Source organism: Nymphaea colorata, chromosome 1 (assembly GCF_008831285.2).
Source record: "Nymphaea colorata isolate Beijing-Zhang1983 chromosome 1, ASM883128v2, whole genome shotgun sequence".
NCBI lineage: Eukaryota > Viridiplantae > Streptophyta > Magnoliopsida > Nymphaeales > Nymphaeaceae > Nymphaea > Nymphaea colorata.
In genome coordinates, this window is record NC_045138.2 from 5,477,385 (window position 1) to 5,498,406 (window position 21,022).

General features: G+C 37.4%; 1 protein-coding gene, 1 long non-coding RNA gene and 1 pseudogene across 2 annotated transcripts; all 3 read left to right on the top strand.

Annotated features, from left to right (window-relative positions):
• The first annotated feature begins 1,302 nt into the window (after positions 1-1,302).
• Positions 1,303-4,817, top strand: LOC116249554 (uncharacterized). Its single transcript, XR_004171217.2, has 4 exons — positions 1,303-1,930; positions 2,049-3,233; positions 3,314-3,537; positions 4,487-4,817. It is a non-coding gene; the product is annotated as an uncharacterized LOC116249554 (long non-coding RNA).
• Positions 4,818-10,545: 5,728 nt separating this feature from the next.
• Positions 10,546-14,417, top strand: LOC116245826 (xanthotoxin 5-hydroxylase CYP82C4-like; annotated as a pseudogene).
• Positions 14,418-16,371: 1,954 nt separating this feature from the next.
• Positions 16,372-20,576, top strand: LOC116245829 (xanthotoxin 5-hydroxylase CYP82C4-like). The gene is given in 5 exon segments (XM_031617399.1): positions 16,372-16,388; positions 16,911-17,109; positions 17,112-17,350; positions 17,405-17,534; positions 19,953-20,576. Coding segments are annotated over 5 exon segments (1,209 nt in total).
• Positions 20,577-21,022: the final 446 nt, after the last annotated feature.

Sequence of the window (21,022 nt, forward strand, 5' to 3'; positions counted from 1 at the left end):
CTATGGTGTTTGATACCAACTTCTTAGTCCTATGTTGTTCTTTGATTCCTGAAACTATTGTGTGGTGTTTGGCAGCACCAAGATATCCCACAATTTGAATCCTGGAACCAGTAGAATGGGAATTTGCATCCCCATTCTAAAAACGTAAGCGTGTTTTTGAACTTGAATTATAATCTACTCGATTACCATCCAGTGTTTGTGTTTGTTTGAAGTATGTAAAAAAAAAATTGGAAGATTGTTATGAGGCAAATCTTCTGTCTGCTTTGTAACAATGTACAACGACGTTGAGAAGTCGACAAACAATATCACAGAGCACACATTACAGAGAGATATTATTTCCCTTCCAAACAGTATAATACTGATTCAAATCTTAAAATTCAAGCAATTTGGTATTGCAGAAATATACAACAAGCACTGAGAATACTTCATGATATCTAATCACTCTGATAAGAGAATTAAAAACAGAGAAACATATAATGAACGATCTGCAATCAAAGATGCGTCTCCTTATGAGCTGAGCAACTCACTTAAAAGAAGAAATCTGCTTAACAGAGGCATAAAGCAAGGGACAAACAGAAAATCCATAACTTTGTCGAAATTTCTCAACGCTTTTTACGCTCTCGTGATAATCAGTCTAAAGGCGTTATCTTCCTCGCCAAACCGGTGCCTTTCATGACCGACCTCCCAAATTTCAGACTTTGTTTGATTCTTTCGACCCATTTCACTGAGGCAATAGAAACACTGAGAATTGTTATCCATGTTTGCTGTGTAGAGCCCCCGATCTCTAAAATTTATTAAGAGTGCATTTTTATAATTTATTATTTTAATATTTTATGAAGAACCAGTTGTTTGAAAGTGGGACGCAAAAGCTCAGGGCCTTTGTGATAAGTTTCAAAAGTTGGGCACCTATTGGACATTGAACTGTTTGTTTGACGCCTATTTGCAATTTTTTTCATTCTTGGCTGATAAATCCGATCAAATTTCCAAGATATTTTATACTTATATTTTCAAATGTATTTCAGTTTATATGGTTAAATTCATGAAGAACATCTTCATGGGACATATCTTTACAAGACATTAGGAGGCTTGGTTGAAACTTGAAAATACATGAACAAGAATTATTTGTTTAGAAAAAATAAATTGAGAAGACTATGCATTCATATATATGAGTTTCCTTAATAAAAGAAAACTCCAATTAATTACCGTTTAAAAAGTTTCTAAATCTTTTGTATGCGTTGAAAAATATGATTTCATATAGATCGATCGTATTTTTCAGATGCAGACATCACATGTATAGTTTAGTTTACTTTATGAAATCGAGTTCCCGCTGATGGAATGGGGCAATGGGTAGCGTCGTTCCTTTCCTCTGAATCCGAAGCAAACGTCGGACACGGAATGGATAGAACTGATGGGATGCAGGGACAGCAGGTGTAAAAGGCGGGAGAGCATTCCTTCCTCCCCGTTCTGCGGTAAACCAGGAACAGCTCTTGGGTAGAGACACCTTTAAACATGGCTTCTCTCTTGCCCTCTTCCTCTGCTTGATCGTCGTCCCCTTCTGACCATCCTCGAAGGGTTGGCAGAAAGGCCGGAGCGAGGGCTGGTAGACTGTCAATTCTTGTTTCGAACTCTCAGTGTATCAATTCTTTACATGCAAGTTAAATCTCAAAAGCATCAGAGGCACCCGGGGCTTCGCTTCGGCCTTCACTCGGCAGTCAGTCGTTTGAAGCAAAACCAGGGTTCCAACGAGAACTTTGTGGCGACCGAAGCGTTTTGGATTTGAGGGGATTTCTTTACAGTGGATAGTGGACCTCTCCCTCTCCGGCGAATGAAATTTGGGCTTTCTGCACCTTCACCTGAAGCGTTTTAGACTTGGGGTTTTCAGTAAGAACAACCGATGGTTCGGCAACTGAACGACTGCTTTCTGATTGGGGTGCGATTAGGTTTCATTTGGGGCTTTTAGTGATTTCATTCTTTGCCACCAAAGACATTGTTTATCTGTTGTCTTCTGCGATTTGTAACATGCTTTTGTTGTCTTCACTATTTTACAGGAGCTACTTGGAATGTGCAATTCAGGATTTGGGGACTGCCTTATAAAACCGGAGCTCCTTCGATCAATTCTTGACTGCGGGTTTGAGCATCCTTTGTAGGAAGGTTTTACATTCGATCTCTTGATTTCTTGAAGCATTAAGAGGCTGCAATGCTTAGATTTTAGCTTCCCATAAGATGATGTACGATTATCCGTATTGCATTGGTTCTCTTTTGTAACGCTCGTTTGGGAATCGCACATTACATCCTTTCTTGGGTTTCAAAGAGCTACAGGTGACTCTCTCTCTCTGTCTGGGTTTTGTCTTTATGTTTTTCTAGCTTTGGTTTTAGATAGTTAAATTCAATTGAACTACATAAAGTCAAGCTTGAGCCAAGCTCAAGCCATGTTGTAACTCTAGTTCAAACGTTAGTGCTCAAAACTCTCTCTTAACAAAATATGCTTTTGTCCTATCATTTGATTCTTGTGCTATTCCTAAACTCGATTCTAAGTAGCATATGTACAAGGAACTAAGTTGTTATATATCATAGTTCATAGTCATATATTTTACTGACTTATGATAGGCTTTGCTTTTCTTTAAATGCACATTTCAGTTTGCTTATGCATTAGCAGTTTAAAATAGGTTTCTTATCTATTTTATTCAACAGTTTAAAATAGTGCACGAAATAATCATATTCCATTTGTTTTTGTTAAAATTAAATATCTACCCAACATAACAAACTACAAACAATGGGATGACGACCAAGTCAAGTATTTTGTTTGATGTGATGTTAGAATAGGTCTGATTCCTTGGGATAAGGACAGGGTTAGGTTGAAAAACAAAACGACTATAAGGGCCCGTTTGATGGGCGGGTAAAAGTTGGTGGGGGTAAAAGTTGGTGGGGAAGGGAGAATTTGTACGGGCGGGTGAAATTTCACCCGCCCGATTAAAACCCATCAAACAGGGTGGAATTCCACCCGTTTAACCCAAAAGGGAGCAGGTGGAATTTCACCCGCTCGAAAGTCTGAGCTCGGAGCTCGGACTTTCGAGCGGGTGAAATTCCACCCTCTCGAAATAGTTGTTTCGGGTTAGGCACTCCGCTCAACCTCCCTCCGCAGCTCCTCTTCCCTCGTGCCTTCTCACGTCGCACCAGAGTATAACCAGGTCGCACTGTCGCCGCTGCGCCGTCGCGTCTCCGCTCCACCGCCGGTAGGCTTTTTTCCTTTCTCTCTTTGATTCCCTCCCTTTCTCTAATGCCCTAAGTTGTCGCTCCTTCCCCTCTACCACAGAGACTGTCTGCCACAGTTGCCGTCGCCGCTGTACCGTCGCCTCTCCGCTCCACCGCCGATACGCTTTCTCCCTTTCTCTCTCTGATGCCTTCCCTTTCCCCCTTTCTCTGATGCCCTAAGTTGTCGCTCCTTCCCCTCTGCCACAGAGACCGTCTGCCACAGTTGCCTCTCTGCGCTGTCGCCTCTCTGCCACAGTTGCTGCTCCTTCCCTCTGTTACTGCCCGGTGAGTCTCTCTATCTCTCTCGCTTCTGCCACAGTCGAACGATTTGGGCGTATGACTTGCTGCCCTGTAGTTGAGGTGCATAGGTGTCTGATTTGGGCGTTTGGGCTTGTAACCTTACATTGAAATTTCAAAGGGGATTTTGCCTTACATGTCATCCACATTCACCAAAACTGTTTGATATCTTGATTTTTCTTTTTGATATTGAAAGGAGAGTGACTTAACTGCTCCTTAGAATGTTGTTCTTCCAGTGCCACATGCCCTGGTATTTACACATAGGAGGTGTAAAACCCTTTTATCATTTTAAAAGTTGTCAAATAAATGATTTCTGTTTGTGGTATTATTATCTGTTCGAAGGACTCCAACCTTCATTGATGTTCAAATTCAATCATGCTGTAAAAAATTTGAAAATGTTCAAGAACTTCATATCTTGATTTTATAAAGAAAATCTATGTGTTTTTCTGAAAATCATTGATAGAAGAAACAGAATATAAACTTGTAGCCACTGTATCATCTCAAAAACACAAAACTTTTAGAAGCTGGAAGACAGTAGCACTGAGTGTTTGTTGTTATCAGCATATGTGCCAGGTAAAGCAAAATTGGAAAAAAATTTCTCGTTTGACTTAATATGCAGACTGCTGATTTACTTCGTCTTCTTCACCAATCATCCTCTCTGCTGTCACTCGAGCCTGAAACACTACTTTAAATTAAGGTGAAAATACAACATTACAGTTGTCCATGGGTTGTTGTTGCTTTTGATACTCATAGAAGGTTGTCATGAGTGCATGCATGTGAAGAACAATGTCATCAATTTTGTAGTTGAAGAAATTAGCAGCAGTTTCAAATTACCTTTCTCGGCTACCCATTTGCAGCAGAAATTGATTTGACGACATTCTTTGTATTCAAGTTTTCAATATTTGTACTCATGTTTTTCACATATGCGTTGCATCAGGTTCAACAATTAATCCAGATTATCAGATGTGCATATATATTTAGAAGCAAAGGGAGAAGGAATGGTCTGCCGGAGCTTTTGGCATTATTAATCGGTCATGGTTCCCCGGTAGCAGTTTAACCTGTTCAGTTGGTGCTCCTATTTGCATCTAAGCAACTTCTTCCTTTGGTGGACAGAGGTTTAGCATGGAGAGATTAATCAGCATGATTCTCTTATATCTTGTTCTTAACATGATTCTCTTATATCATGTTCTTACATTTTTGACAATGGCTGCATTCAAATCATTCTTTATTGTTTTCAATCACAGTAGCAAATGCCAATTTCTTCAGTTCCTCCTCTTGTCTTTCTTCAATTCCTTCCTTTGGTGGATTTGTAATTCGTCTTCCTGCTTTCATTCTCACGATAATTAGGCAAATAAAACTAAGAGGAACAGTTGATGTCATGAGGATTAATTGGCTCTGCATTATAGTCGGATCTAAACATAAAGAGAAGTTGAAAAGCTTTGTAATTTAGTGTGATCACCAGCAATCTTACAGCAATCTAATGCAGATCACCAGCAATCTTACAAATCTTCAGATCGATAATATTCCTACAAGTGGTTTGTAGATATGGAACAGTGTTGTAGTCAATATCGGAATCCTTCGCTTGCTGAAAGATCAAAAGATCAGGGCCAATGGGCCCCGATTTCCCATTTTTCTTAAAAAATAACTAAAGAAAGTTTAAGCTAATAAGGAAAACTAAAACATATCTTATGTTTTTGAAGAACACACATCGGCCCGTTTAGTCTTAGCAATGGTCTGATACGATGCGATGATAATGTACATGGCTATTGAGTGTACATGCATCGAACATATCACTTTTGAGTAAGCAAGATGAGTATTTCATTCCATATAAATGAATGGTAAGGTTCGGTGTGGAACACACACCTCAACATTTTGTTCTTATTTGTTTTTTGGATGTTAGGGACTACACCCTAAACATTTTATTGTTTTGGAAAATCATCTTCCAATTTTTTTCCAAATCAGATTTGGAGATTTGGAGAGGAGAAGACAAAAAAAACAACATTTACCACGTTAAATTCTTTTTATGCATCAAACAGGGTTAAATTTACCACGGTAAATTTCACCCGCCCATCAAACAGAGCCTCAGATTGGAAGAGGGAGAAATTTCATGCTATGAATTTTTCTGAAAAAATTTACCATTCATGTTCTTACATTTTTGACAATGGCTGCATTCAAATCATTCTTTATTGTTTTCAATCACAGTAGCAAATGCCAATTTCTTCAGTTCCTCCTCTTGTCTTTCTTCAATTCCTTCCTTTGGTGGATTTGTAATTCGTCTTCCTGCTTTCATTCTCACGATAATTAGGCAAATAAAACTAAGAGGAACAGTTGATGTCATGAGGATTAATTGGCTCTGCATTATAGTCGGATCTAAACATAAAGAGAAGTTGAAAAGCTTTGTAATTTAGTGTGATCACCAGCAATCTTACAGCAATCTAATGCAGATCACCAGCAATCTTACAAATCTTCAGATCGATAATATTCCTACAAGTGGTTTGTAGATATGGAACAGTGTTGTAGTCAATATCGGAATCCTTCGCTTGCTGAAAGATCAAAAGATCAGGGCCAATGGGCCCCGATTTCCCATTTTTCTTAAAAAATAACTAATGAAAGTTTAAGCTAATAAAGAAAACTAAAACATATCTTATGTTTTTGAAGAACACACATCGGCCCGTTTAGTCTTAGCAATGGTCTGATACGATGCGATGATAATGTACATGGCTATTGAGTGTACATGCATCGAACATATCACTTTTGAGTAAGCAAGATGAGTATTTCATTCCATATAAATGAATGGTAAGGTTCGGTGTGGAACACACACCTCAACATTTTGTTCTTATTTGTTTTTTGGATGGTAGGGACTACACCCAAAACATTTTATTGTTTTGGAAAATCATCTTCTAATTTTTTTCCAAATCAGATTTGGAGATTTGGAGAGGAGAAGACAAAAAAAACAACATTTACCACGTTAAATTCTTTTTATGCATCAAACAGGGTTAAATTTACCACGGTAAATTTCACCCGCCCATCAAACAGAGCCTCAGATTGGAAGAGGGAGAAATTTCATCCTATGAATTTTTTTGAAAAAATTTATCATGGTAAATTTACCTCGTTAAATTTCACCCGCCCATCAAACGGGTCCTAAAAAAAGGTGAGAGCAATGATAGAGGAGTATCGGACACCATTCACCCTAGAGAAAATATGAACTAAATGCAAAAGAGCCAAACTTAATTTACATAGATGAGATACTCAATGCTTATGTAGGACCCCAAGAGAAAAATAATAGTGGTGGATGACACAGTGGGGAATTGAATATGTCAAAGAATTCCAAAACAGGAAAAAGTATAGGTTGCCAGCATCATGAAAATTTTATGGGCTTGCAATGAAAATTTGGGGAGCTTATACTGTATTGGATGACAATCAGTGGTTCTGAGTGATCTTTACATGAAAGTGGGGACAGATCATGAACTGTTTTATAGATCAGTTGACTTATATTACAATTTTGACAAGGCAAACTGTTTTTTCATGATCCCTCATGAATTGCAGGCTAGCTGACTGCACAAGTAGATTTGCAAAATTTGGCATTTGTTCATGTCAATGTTACCATTGAGATGTTCAACAATTGTTAAAATAAAAGATGAACCGTCCATTGAGCTTGAACACATTAGAGTATACGGTTGTCAAAACATGAGTTTTCAACTTAACTGGTTGCTCCCACTTACCAAGGTCGGAGGATTGGTCTCCACATTGGGCACATGTAACATCCTTCACATATTAGTTTAGTTCTTCACCGTCTCCACATCTGTCCAATGTTGTCTACGCCGGGACGAACTCCACTTCCTGAATGGTTTTGGCATCTCTGAAAGAATGCTGCACTTGCTAGCTATATTACTGCCTGATCACTGCTCTCAATCTATCGTTTGGTCCTTTTGCTACCAAGTTTTTACATCGGTATTTATAACCCTGAATATTCACCAAAACCACAAATATTGCGATTTTTTTTTTACATTATTAATGAAATGAAATAAAAGGAAAAGGCCAAATCGTGATAATTTAAAAAAATGTTAAAAATCAATTTGTCATTATTTTTCGTTTATTTTCTGTTTTCAATTTTTGTTTCATTCTGTTGTTTCCTCTTATTTTACATGTTTAACAGGACCTTCTAGATTCAATACAGCCCTTATTACTTTATCATTTTAACTAGATTTTTTTTATTATTAGTTTCTCATTTATTGTATAGCATCTTAATTTTAATTTTAAAAATATCCTCAAGATTTTTCTAAAAAAAGAAACAACTTTACCAGAAAATACCCAAGAAAGAAACCTCTCTGAACCTTACAACGATATTTGTGGTTATTTGACCTTCCAATTTCTCTATGTGTCCCATGGGATGTGTTACATAATTGCTTATGTGTGCAACTCTAATTTTTCAATAACTAAAAATAAAGCTGCTCTTAATTTTTCTTTCGTCAATAGAAAATTTTATCCAGCCTTGCATATAAGAGAAACGTCCAACTATTAATTCATAGTTGATTCTAAAAATGCAGATATATATCCAGGAATATATGTTTCAAAAATGGCCTTATTTTTAAATAGTTTAGATCTAGAACTTGGCCTGATTTTGAAATAGTTTAGATCTAGAAGAAAAAGCATCTCACTGCCTTACATGTAATTGGGAATTACTTCACTAATTTTTTAATATAATTAATGAGAGAGGACTATATTAGAGAGTAAAGAGATAATTGAAAAGGAATGATAAAAAAATGAGAAAAACGGTTTTGAACAATTTAAATCAGCTCTAATTCAGGGGTATGGGGAGGCCGAAGCCCCTCCTCTACACCTGTCAACTAAAGTATCATGTGTCCATCATTTGTAGTTCAAAAAAATAACATTCATTGGAATCGACTTGATGACCCGACTTTTACCTGACCGGATACAATACGCCCTTTTTCGAGGCAGTTAACAAAAGAAATTGAATTTTAACTCATAGGTATCATAGGTATAGATGATTAAAAGTTTTTTTTTTTTGTCCTTGTTGTATATTTAAGATCTTGAATAAAAATGCGTGTCACCAATCAAATAGATCTGTGAAGGCGCATTTACTTAATAAGCTCAGCAATTTCTTTGGATTTTTTTTATCTTGTAAAATGGATAAAAGCAGTCGACGTTAAAGGAAGGAAAAACATTTAGGTGTGGAGCACATCTCTCTATCGCTCTTGCTCGCTCTGGTCTCCAATTTAAAGTAATGGTAATTAAAGTTGTGTATTATTGATCTTATATTAATCTTTCTTTTTCTTTCTGTCACAAAAGGTCTTCACGATTCTAGCTAAATTTTCTTCTGCTTATTTTACCATCTTTAAGAAATGATTAAAAAGTTCTAAAATATTTGTACAAATTTTTATTACCAATAATAGTTCTGTACTCAAATACCGTCACGTATGTGGTTTCTGTATGCATAGTTCCCATGGCATGGACATTCCATATCAATATACAAATGTTATTCTGGAAAAAAAGATTACAATGCTATTCAGTTACAAAATATTCATTTAGATAATAAAATAAGATAACATTTTTCACGATAAAATGTTAAGGGAGCTTAAAAGTGAACAAAAGAAGTACCATCTAGATATATCCAACCTTTTAGGTCGTGTTTCATTATCGCGGATTACTGCAAATTTGAGATCCGGGGCTTTAAATCCAAACACCCTCCCCCCTTTCTTTTTCAAAATCCGATTTCTAAGTCCACACTTTTTACAAATTCACATTGTTTACATTAAAGTGTGTAATTAAAACCCACGTTGATGGAAGAAGCTAAAACCCACAGTTTCATACAACTGTAAATTTCAGCAATCACACATTTGAGATTCTCTTGAATTTGAAATCCGTGGGAATCAAACATACCCTTAGAATCTCACAGTCACAAATAACGAAGTTTTAAACGGGATGGGTTTTTTTTTGGGTATAATATGGTGTACGATATTTTTTTAAAATTTTTAAAAAACTAAAAATAGGAAAAAATAAAATAAGTGAAAAACTAATAACATAAACAAATTTGCAACAAATAAAAAAATAAAAAAATAAAAATTTGTTTGACATTAAAAAAACTGAAAAACCCAAAAAAGTGCTAAAAAACATGTAAAAAACGCACTAGTAACACATTTTTTTCGTTCTAAATGTTTTTTTCTAAAAAACGCTTTTTTTTTTTAGTTCTAAACGGCTTGTTATTTATCACATTTTTTCACATCTATTTTTAAAAAAATGCTTTAAAAAAACGCATCTTTTGTGGCTACGACGGTTCTTCCATGCCAGTTCTATATAGTCTTTTTGTCATTTGTCAATTCTTGGTATCTTGGGGCCCATTTAGCAAAAAAAAGCAAATTATTATTGTTCCATGATACCAAGAAATTGGGGAAAGTTTATAATTATCTCTATCTAGTCCATACCTGTACATGTCTCTGTCATGGATTTTTTGGTTTTAATAATCCCATTAATCTCCCAATTGAAATAACATGGTGCAAACAACCAAAGAATTTTAGTAGCAAAGTCTAAGAAGGAGGCGGCTAACACGTCCTGACAAGATCTCCAACTACCAAACATGTTTGACTATTCAAGCATCCACCTACCAACCATGTTTGACTATTCAAACATGTTTGATATATATATATATATGTAGAGAGAGAGAGAGAGTCGATAAAATGGAAAATATATAACAAAATTTGGGGACAAGACGTCCCCTAGATGCAAAAGCAATCCGAGAAAACTATACCTTTAACTGCTAAATTGTTCAAGGGAGAGAACTCTCAATCGCATAAAATATATAACAAAATTTGGGGACAAGACGTCCCCTAGATGCAAAAGCAATCCGAGAAAACTATACCTTTAACTGCTAAATTGTTCAAGGGAGAGAACTCTCAATGGCATATTCTATAAATATACATTAATACAAAAGTAGCTACTAAGCAGGAAGAGAGAAAATACCTTCCCTTCCCCACATTTATGGAGTCCCTCACGCTGGTAGCAGAGGGTCTAGCAGCTCTGCTTGCCCTTTGTTTCATCTGTAGAATTTGGCAAAAGAAGAAAAGGGAAGCAAGATGCCGACTACCGGAACCCAATGGTTCTTGGCCGATAGTCGGACACCTTGGCTTGCTGACCGGAACCACACCTCTCTACAGAACTCTCGCTACTCTTTCAGAAAAGCACGGGCCTCTCTTCAGTCTCCAACTGGGACAAAGGCGTGCCATTGTGGTGAGCAGCATGGACCTCGCCAAGGAGTGCTTCACTGTCAATGACCGAGCCTTCGCCGGTCGGCCGCCGCTAGAAGGTTTTAAATGCCTTGGCTACGATCATGCCATGTTCGCATTCAGCGCATATGGACCTTACTATCGTGAACTCCGCAAGATCGTCACCACCAAGCTGCTGTCAAGCCAGCAACTCGAGTTGCTCAAGCACATCCGGGTCGATGAGGTGGGCTTCTTGGTGCGGCGCCTGTACGGCAGTTGCAGCAACCATGAGCCGGTCGAGATGAAGCAGCATTTGACCTGCATGGCCTTGAACATCATCGTCAGGATGGTCGCCGGAAAACGGTACTTTGAGTTCGACGGTGAAGGAAAAGAGTTTAGTGAAGCTCTGGATGAGTTTGGTAATCAAGTTGGTACGTTCACTGTCTCTGACGCGATCCCGTGGCTGAGGTGGCTAGATGTGGGTGGTCACCTCAAGGCCATGAAGAGGGTTCACCTGAAGATGGATGAAGTTGCCTCGGGTTGGCTTGCAGAGCACAGTCAGAAGGAATCCCGTAGCGCCGGCGAGAAGAAAGACTTGATTGACGTGCTCATTAAAGAATTAGAAGATGGTCACTTGTCGGAAAATCATCAAACTGGCGCCATTATTAAAGCCACCGCTATGGTCCATAACCACCTCTCCCTCTTTTCCTCCTGTTTGTCCTTAAATACATAAAGCGCTACAATCGCTAAGCTATTGTCAACCGCCATTTGTAGGGAATTTCCTAACGACAAACTTGAGAGATTTTGACAGTAAAAAAAAAAAAAAAAACATAACATACTTAATTTGGATTTCAGATTCTTAGGACTTGAAAACGGTGGGTTTATGATCCGATTTTTCCCTTTCAATTTTAACTCTAACCTTTAATTTTTCAACATAAATGTTAAGTATGGATCTTAGGTCTCATCTAAGATACTTAGTTTGATGAACCATGTTTTTATCATGATTCTTTTGTCACATACCACGTCAGGTTCATATGAGATTTATGGATTTCAGACCCGAAGTAATCAAACTCCTCCTCTTAAGTTTTTCTAATAGTTAATTACCAAAAAGTTTGTTCGCCGTGTTTCTTTAGTGTTTCGGATTTTTCTTACTAACCGATTTTGATGTTTGTTTCTTTTGGTGATTTAAGTTTATCTTTTTATAACTTTCACCATTTTCTTGTCATTTTAGCTTGTGCCATCACCTTGCCAACTATTTAACGAGATTTCTTTCCATCGAGCTATCATCATCCTTACCAAATTTGATATTTTTATTTTGTAACTTGTTTTTAGAAAATTTTCTAAGACATACTTAAAAATAATTAAAAGAAAAAGACACCTAACCCTAAGTTCCATATTGTTAAAAATACCCTTAGGTTTTGCACTACTAATAAATTTTTTTTCCCAAAGGCCACAATTTGCAAGTTGATTTGTTAATTTGTATTATATATATATATATATATATATATATATATATATACTTAAAAGAATTATGAGATTTTTTTTTGTCAACGTTATAATGATTTTGAAGGAAATTAAACCTAAATGCAATTAATTTACTTGCCAATTTAGGACGAAAAGCCGATACTTTCCCCTCTTCCCATTGTCTTTAAGGTTTAAGGTTGTTTCACGGCCTGAGGATGCTTTTGCAGGAATCAAACTGACAATCAGACTCTCACCAATCTAGCAATGCGACCAGCTATACTTTTCCCAACTTGAAGCCTAAATATTGTCTATTGACTTAAGAGATTGAATTTTTACACAAGCACTGGATAATCTTTTGCACCTTTTCTATTATGTCGATTAAAAAAAGTTTGGTGTATTTTGATGATATGAACAGGTTAGCTGCAGTTTCTATTATTGCCAAACTGTCAATACATTTTCAAAAATTTGCGATATTCTTTCGTGTTTGGTAAGACGAGATGGCACATTCATCTTTCCTCTATCTCCATTATAAATTTTTTAAGTTAACCACTTAAGGACTTTACAAACCAACCAACTTTTTTTGAACCTCATCAGCAGATAAAGTTTGGGATGGACCCAAGCGCACCAAGTTTAACTTCAAGGATCCGTTCTATCCGTATCAGGAATCACATTTAGACCTGGATTTTCATTTTTTCTTTTGAAACCAAAACCGATCGAAGTAACCTTTAATCTTCTACCTTATATATGTATATATGCCCATAAAAAGAAGTGCAAACGTATACGTTGTGTTTATTTCACAGTGGATTTGAGACCCCTCTATGATATGATATTCCTAGGATCTCAAATCCATGAATTTAAGATCGGATACCCCCTCTTTCCTCTCTCTCTCGCCACACTCTCCCTTCAAAAAAAAGAAAAAAGAAAAAAAAAGAAAACATCTGATCTTAAATTAATAGTTTTTAACATGTAGTATGAATTTTAAATCCATGCTGCTAATATCCCAAAACATACCTTTTTATGCAGCCTGGAATCTTATATATGAAGCTATCAAACACAATCATAAGGACGTTTGTTTCCCTTTGATTTTAAATCCTCAAGATTTGAGATCCAAGGATTCTCATGAGTTCAGACCTATGGATTTAATATCTGACCCTCCATCAATTTTAAAGGGGGCATGTTCTTGTTTTTTTATATTTGCAAGGCGTTTGATAACCTTGGATCTGAAATTTAAGGTGATCCAGATCATTGAGAATCTCATATCCACATACTTTACGCCATATGCCCCTCCTGTCGGACATCAAATATGCTTTTGGATATAAACTAAGGATCTCAATTCTTCTTTTTCACATAATGGTAAAAATAGTGTTTGTTGGTTTTACATAAAAGGGACATTAGATCAGCCTAGGATCTGAGATCTCATGCTATCAAACACACATTTAGTTCAAATGGCTTCGCTGAATATTCATTGGTCTATATATATTTAAATCATTCCTCTGATAACAAATAAAAGAAATGGATCTACTTACCACCAATTTACTCCATTGTCCTGAATTATTGCAGGTTTTGGTAGTTGCCGGGACGGAGGCCACAGCAATCACACTTGAGTGGGCTCTCTCTCTCTTGCTAAACAACCCACATATCTTAAAGAAAGCCCAAGATGAGTTGGACTGCCAGGTGGGCAAAGACCGACAAGTGGACGAATCAGACATCAACAATTTGCCTTACTTGCAGGCCATAGTCAAAGAGTCAATGCGCCTATACCCAGCGACACCGCTTTTGCTCCCACACGAGTCAATGGAACCCATTCAACTTGGTGGGTTCGACGTGCCAGTTTGCTCAACGCTGTTTGTTAACGCGTGGAAGATTCATCGCGACCCGACATTGTGGACGGACCCAGAAGAGTTCAAGCCAGAGAGGTTCTTGAGCAGCAACAATGAGATGACCAGCTTTGGTGGTTAGGACTTTCCCTTCTTGCCATTTGGGTCAGGAAGGAGGTTCTGCATTGGCTGGCGGATGGCCATGCTAGTTCTTCACTTAACTTTGGCACGTTTGCTGCAGGGCTTTGAATGGTCTACGCCCATGGATGAACCGGTTGACATGACCGAAGGGTATGGCCTAGCCCTGCCCAAAGCAACTCCGCTTACAGTCCTTTTGAGGCCCCGTCTCCCACCCCACCTCTATTAGTGACAGTGCTTAGGGTACTTGTTTCTAGTGTGTGCTATAATATTACGGATGATATGGCAGATTTATAATTTCATTTTTATGAACAAAATTTTCCAGTGCAATTCGAAACCAAGAAGAATCAGGTGATAAGCAATTGGAATGTTAGATAAAAAGAAAATTGTGGATGTTGCATGTTCATTAATTCATGTTGGGGTGTTTGAATAGGTAATAAGTATTATTCCCAAGGGGTTTGGTGTAATGGTCTAGGCAGGGGCAGGAAGGTGGCCAGTTCCCTAAGTTATTTTACCATTTTTAAGAAATGAGTAAAAAATTCTAAAATATCTGTACAAAGTTTTATTGCCAATAATAGTTTTGTACTCAATAGCGTCACATATGTGATTTCTATGTGCATAGTTCCCATGGAATGGACATTCCATGTCAATATGCAAATAATATTCTTGAAAAAGATTACAATGTATTCAGTTACAAAATAGTCATTTAGATAATAAAAAAAGGTAACATTTTCACGATAAAATACTAATGTTGTAGCGATTTAATGGGAGCTTAAAAGTGACACAAGAAGTACTATCTAGATGTATCTAACCATTTAGGTTGTGTATGATTACCACAAATTACTGCAAATTAGAGATCCGCAATTTTAAGAACAACCCCGGAAAATCCAATTTCAAATCCACACTTTACATTAAAGTGTAGATTCCATGTTGGGCTAGAACATAAAATCCACAGTTCAGTAGAATTCAGCAATCACAGATTTGATATCCGTGGGGAATCAAACACATCCTTAAGGGTTCTTTTGGCCTTCTCAAGCAGTTAGACTTTCATTACCCAAAGAAGGAAGGTACTAAACGAGTCTTCCATGCAAGTTGCATATATCCTTTTGTCATTTGAGTTGAATCCATTTGTCAATTGTTGGTACCTTGAGGCCCATTTGGCATTAGAAACAAGTTGTTCTTGTTCCATGAATTTGACTAAAAAATTGTAGAAAGTTCATAAGACAATCTGTCATTATATTTCATAAATCTACCCTGACTTTTGGGCAGATTCATGAAAGTAACAACTTGTTACTGTTGTCAAACAAGCATGAGTGTTTCCAAGTTTGGCCAAGTTTTCGAAACTACCAGTTTTTTCAAAATTAATAAGAAGTTCCACTAGTAATTATACATAGAGTCAGCTTACTAATTTGCAATCAAATAGTAATCTTAAAAGACTATCAACATGCACCTCTTGGCAAGACCGAACATAAACCTCTCAATATAATCTCGGACCGGTTTTTCTTGCTCTCTCCCTTTAGGGGTGGGCTGCCGGCCAGCAAGTGTTTCTGCAAAGCTGGTTATATGCACCACATATTTTATGGTTTTTTTTTGTGTGCTGAGCTGTAAAAATAACCAGAGTACCCTTATGTATAAAAAGAAACAATCCTATAAAGATAAAAGATGGAAAGTGGAAGATAAAAATTTCTCAAAGTGTTTGTTTTCTTTTTTCAAAATAGCAAAAATGTCCCTATTTCTTTTTTGGTGCGTATTTATTGCTTGCACTAGGGTGGTCCTCGCAACTGGATCCATCTAGTTCTTTTGTGGTTGGCTTTTCAATGTGTGCTAAATATTTTAATGTCTTCAAGGCTATTTGGTAATAGTACAAGTTCCTTATTGGTTCATAAATCTATCGCAAAAATTAAAGCACATTCATTTAATATTGTCTCAGTGTTCCATGAATCTACTGCATAGATTCATGAAATAATGACACATTATTCGTATTGTCAAAAGGCCTCTATATGGTCCAAAGGAATGATGTGGTTTTAACAATTCAATCTGTCTCCAAGATGTCATAGTGCAAACGATGGAAGAGTGCGATTGGTAGTAAAGTCTAAGAAGGTCACCATCGTTGTCATATGGTAATCTCTTGTGGGGTCGCCAAGATTTCTAAGCCCAATTATCAAACCAACCCATTCTAATATATGGGGGCAGTATTGACGTAAAATATTGATATAAACCAAACAAATAGGTTAGGGACAAGAACCAAACCCTTTAAATATGATGTTTAAAGTGTTTTTTTGAACTATAACCATACCAATATGATCTTAAGATATGTTGATGTGAAATATATATTAAGTTGATCCATTTCTAAGTTTTAATAGGTTTTTATGACCAGAAAAAAATGAATGGCTATCATAGCGTCTACATTTTTGATAACAGAAAAATCAACATTTTTACAAGTTGATTCAAAACATGTTTTATATCAAAATATTTTTTATAAATATATTAGGATGGTTATATTTTATTTGAAATAACTTTTTAATCAACAATTAAAAGGTTTGTTTCTTTTTATCCCTGACCTATGAGTTTTGTGTTATATATATATATATATATATGAACATAGCTACCAACTACCGAGACTGCAAATACCATCACCACATCTTTGGATTCCATCAAGCTTGTAGGCAAGGGTTTAGCAGCTCTGCTTGCCCTTTTCTTCATCTGTAAAATTTGGCAAAAGAAGAAAAAAGAAGCAAGATGCCGACTACCCGGAACCCACCGGTTCATGGCCAATAGTCGGACGCCTCGGCCTGCTGACCGGAACCACACTTCTCTATAGAACTCTTGCTGCTCTTTCAGAAAAGCACGGGCCTCTCTTCAGTCTCCAACTGGGACAGAGGTGTGTCATTGTGGTGGGCAGCATGGCCCTTGCCAAGGAGTGTGCTTCACTGTCAATGACCGAGCCTTCGCCGGTCGGCCGCCGCTAGAAGGTTGGAAACGCCTTGGCTATAATCGTGCCATGTTCGCATTCAGCCCATATGGACCTTACTTTCGTGAACTCCGCAAGATCGTCGCCATCAAGCTGCTGTCAAGCCAGCAACTCGAGCTGCTCAAGCACATCCGGGTCGACGAGGTGGGCTCCTTTGTGCGGCGCCTGTACGGCAGTTGCAGCAACCATGAGCTGGTCGTGATGAAGCAGCATTAGAACTGCTTGGCCTTGAACATCGTCCTCAGGATGGTCGCCAGAAAACGGTACGATTTAGACCGTGGAGGAAAAGAGTTTAGTGAAGCTTTGGAGGAGTTTGTCAATCTACTTGGTACCTTCACCGTCTCTGATGCGATCCCATTGCTGGGGTGGCTAGATGTGGGTGGTCACCTTAAGGCCATGATGCGATCCCATTGCTGGGGTGGCTAGATGTGGGTGGTCACCTTAAGGCCATGAAGAGGGTTCACCTGAAGATGGATGAGGTTGCCTAAGCCTGCAGAGCACCGCCGGAAGGAGTCCAGGAGTCCAGTAGCACCGGCGAGAAGAGAGACTTGATTGACGTGCTCATTAAAGAATTAGAAGACGGCCACTTGTCGGAAAGTCATCAAACTGACGCCATAATTAAAGCCACGGCTATGGTACGTTTACACCTCTCCCTCTTTTCCTCCTGTTTGCTCTTAAGTACAGAAACCACTAAAATCGCTAATCTATTGTCAACCGGCATTTGTAGAGAATTTCCTAACATCAAACTTGAGAGACGTTGGCAGTAAAAAAATAAATAAATAAATAACATACTTATCGGGTGTTTGACAGTTTGGACTTCAGATTCTTAGGACTTGAAAACCGTGGTTTAAGATCCGATTTTTCCCTTTCAATTTATAACTTTCAACATTTTCTTGTCATTTATGCTTGTGTCATCACTTGCCAACTAATTAACCAGATTTCTTTCCATCTAGCTATCATCATCCTTACCAAGTTTGATATTTTTTTGATTTTGTAACTTGTTTCTAGAAAATTTTCTGAGACATACTTTAAAAAATTAAAAGAAAAAGACACCTAACATTAAGTTTCATATTGTTAAAAATACCCTTAGGTTTTGCATTGCTAATAAAAAACTATTTTTTTTTCAAAAAGGACACAATGTTTGTAAGTTGTTTTGTTAATTTGTCTTAGTTTTTTTTACTACTTCAATAACATTAATGCATGATTGGTTATATCTAAATGACTTTGTTTTTTATATATACTTAAAATAATTATGAGATTTTTTTGGTTAACGTTATAAAGATTTGAAAGGAAATTAAGCTTAAATACAATTAAATTACTGCCAATTAGCACAAAAAGCCGAAACTTTCCTTTCTTTCCAATGCCTTCAAGGTCCAAGGTTGTTTCCTAGCCTCAGGGGTGGAGCCAAAAGTTTTTTGCTATGGAGCACTGCCAATTGAAAGCCATCTGTGTTAAAATAAATAAAAATTTTGTGGCTAGCATAGACCTGCTACCTGTCATAAAGACAGTGAATCTTCAACTTGGTGTCACTTCTCGCCCATAGAAATATCATCTACAGGAATCAAAATACCAATCAGATTTTCACCAATATGTCAGTCCAACCAGTTACACTTGCCGCAGCTTGAAACCTAGATATAGTTTACTAAATTAACAAATTGAATTTTTACATATTTAACAAGCACTGAATAATCTTTTGCACCTTTTCTATTATAGCGATTAAAAAAACTTTGGTGTAATTTGTCGATATGAGCATGCTAGCTGCAGTTTCTATTATTGCCAAATTTTTATCATATTTTAAAAAATTTGTGATATTCTTTCACGTCTTTCTTCCATCTCCATGTTAATCTTTTAAGTAAACAACTTGAGGAGTTTACAAACCGACCAACTTTTTTGAACCTCATCAACATATCAAGTTTGGGTTGGACCCAAGCGTCCCCGAGTATAACTTCAAGGATCCGTTCTAGCCGTGTCAGGAATCACACTTAGACATGGATTTTCATTTTCTTTTGAAACCAAAACCGATCGAATTAACCTTTGGTCCACTACCTTATATGTGGTCCATAAATAAAGTGAAAAAATATAGGTTGTCTTTATTGCACCATGGATTTGAGATCCTTTGTGATCTTATATCCCTAGGATTCTAAATTCATGATTGTTAACATGTAGTATGAATTAAATTTATGCTATTGAAATCCCAAAACACACCTTTTTATGCAGCCTCAAAACTTAGATCAGATGCTATCAAAAGACAACCATAGACGTTTGGTTCTCTCTAATTTTAAATTTTCAACATTTGAGATCGATGGATCCTCATGATTTGAGACCTATGAATTTAATATCAGACCCTCTTTCAATTTTAAGTGAGGTATGTTCTTGTATTTTATATTTAAGGGGCGTTTCATATATGTGAAAGTCCACATACTTTAGGTCACACCCCTCTGAGACATGGTTTTGGATATAAACTAAGGATCTCAATTCTTCTTTTTCACATAATGGAAAAATCTAGTGTTTGTTGGTCTTATATAAAAGGGACATTAGATCAGCCCAGGATCTGGGATCTCATGTTACCAAACACACATTTAGTTCAAATGGTTTCACTTAATGTTCTTTGGTCTAGATATATTTAAATAATTCTTTCGATAAAAAATAAAAGAAATGGCCCTGTACCAACTCTTTACTGATGTTTGCTTTTGACACCTTCAATTTTCTAGCGTCAGTAAAGGGAACAGATCAACTTACCACCAATCTCCAGATCTACTTACCACCAATCTCCATTGTCCTGAATTATTCCAGGTTTTGGTAGTCGCTGGGACAGAGGCCACAGCAATCACACTTGAGTGGGCTCTCTCTCTCTTGCTAAACAACCCACATATCTTAAAGAAAGCCCAAGATGAGTTGGACTACCATGTGGGCAAAGACCGACAAGTGGACGAATCAGACATCAACAACTTGCCTTACTTGCAGGCCATAGTCAAAGAGTCAATGCGCCTATACCCAGCGACACCACTTTTGCTTCCACATGAGTCAATGGAACCCATTCAACTTGGTGGGTTCGATGTGCCGGTTGGCTCAACACTGTTTGTTAACGCGTGGAAGATTCATCGTGACCCGACATTGTGGACGGACCCAGAAGAGTTCAAGCCAGAAAGGTTCTTGAGCAGCAGCAATGAGATGACCAGCTTTGGTGGTCAGGACTTTGCGTTCTTGCCATTTGGGTCGGGAAGGAGGTTCTGTGTTGGATGGCGGATGGCCATGCAAGTTCTTCACTTAACTTTGGCACGCTTGTTGCAGGGCTTTGAATGGTTTACGCCTATGGATGAGCCAGTTGACATGACCGAGGGACATGGCCTAGCCCTGCCCAAAGCAACTCCACTTAGAGTCCTTTTGAGGCCACGTCTTCCTCCCCACCTTTCTTAGTGACACTGCTTGGAGTACTTGTTTCTAGGGTGTGCTATAATATCATCGATGATATGGAAAATTCATAATTCCATTTTGTAAACAATTTTGTCGAGTGCAATTCGAACGAAGAATGAGGTGATAAGAAATTAGAATATTAAATAAAAAGAAAGTTGTGGATGTTGCATGTTAATTACTTCATGTTGGTGCAACGGCAAGGCAGGGGCTGGTAGGCAGCCAGTTTCCTCAATAATGTAATAGCGATTTAAAGGGAGCTTAAAAATGAACAAAAGAAGTACCATCCAGATCTATCCAAACATTTAGTTTGGGTTTGATTAATGCAAATTTGAGATCCATGGTTTTAAAATCTGAACCCCCCCCCTAAAATCCACGTTTGGGTAGATGCTAAAATCTATAGTATACAAGTATAGAATTCAGCTATCATAGATTTGAGATTCTCATGTATT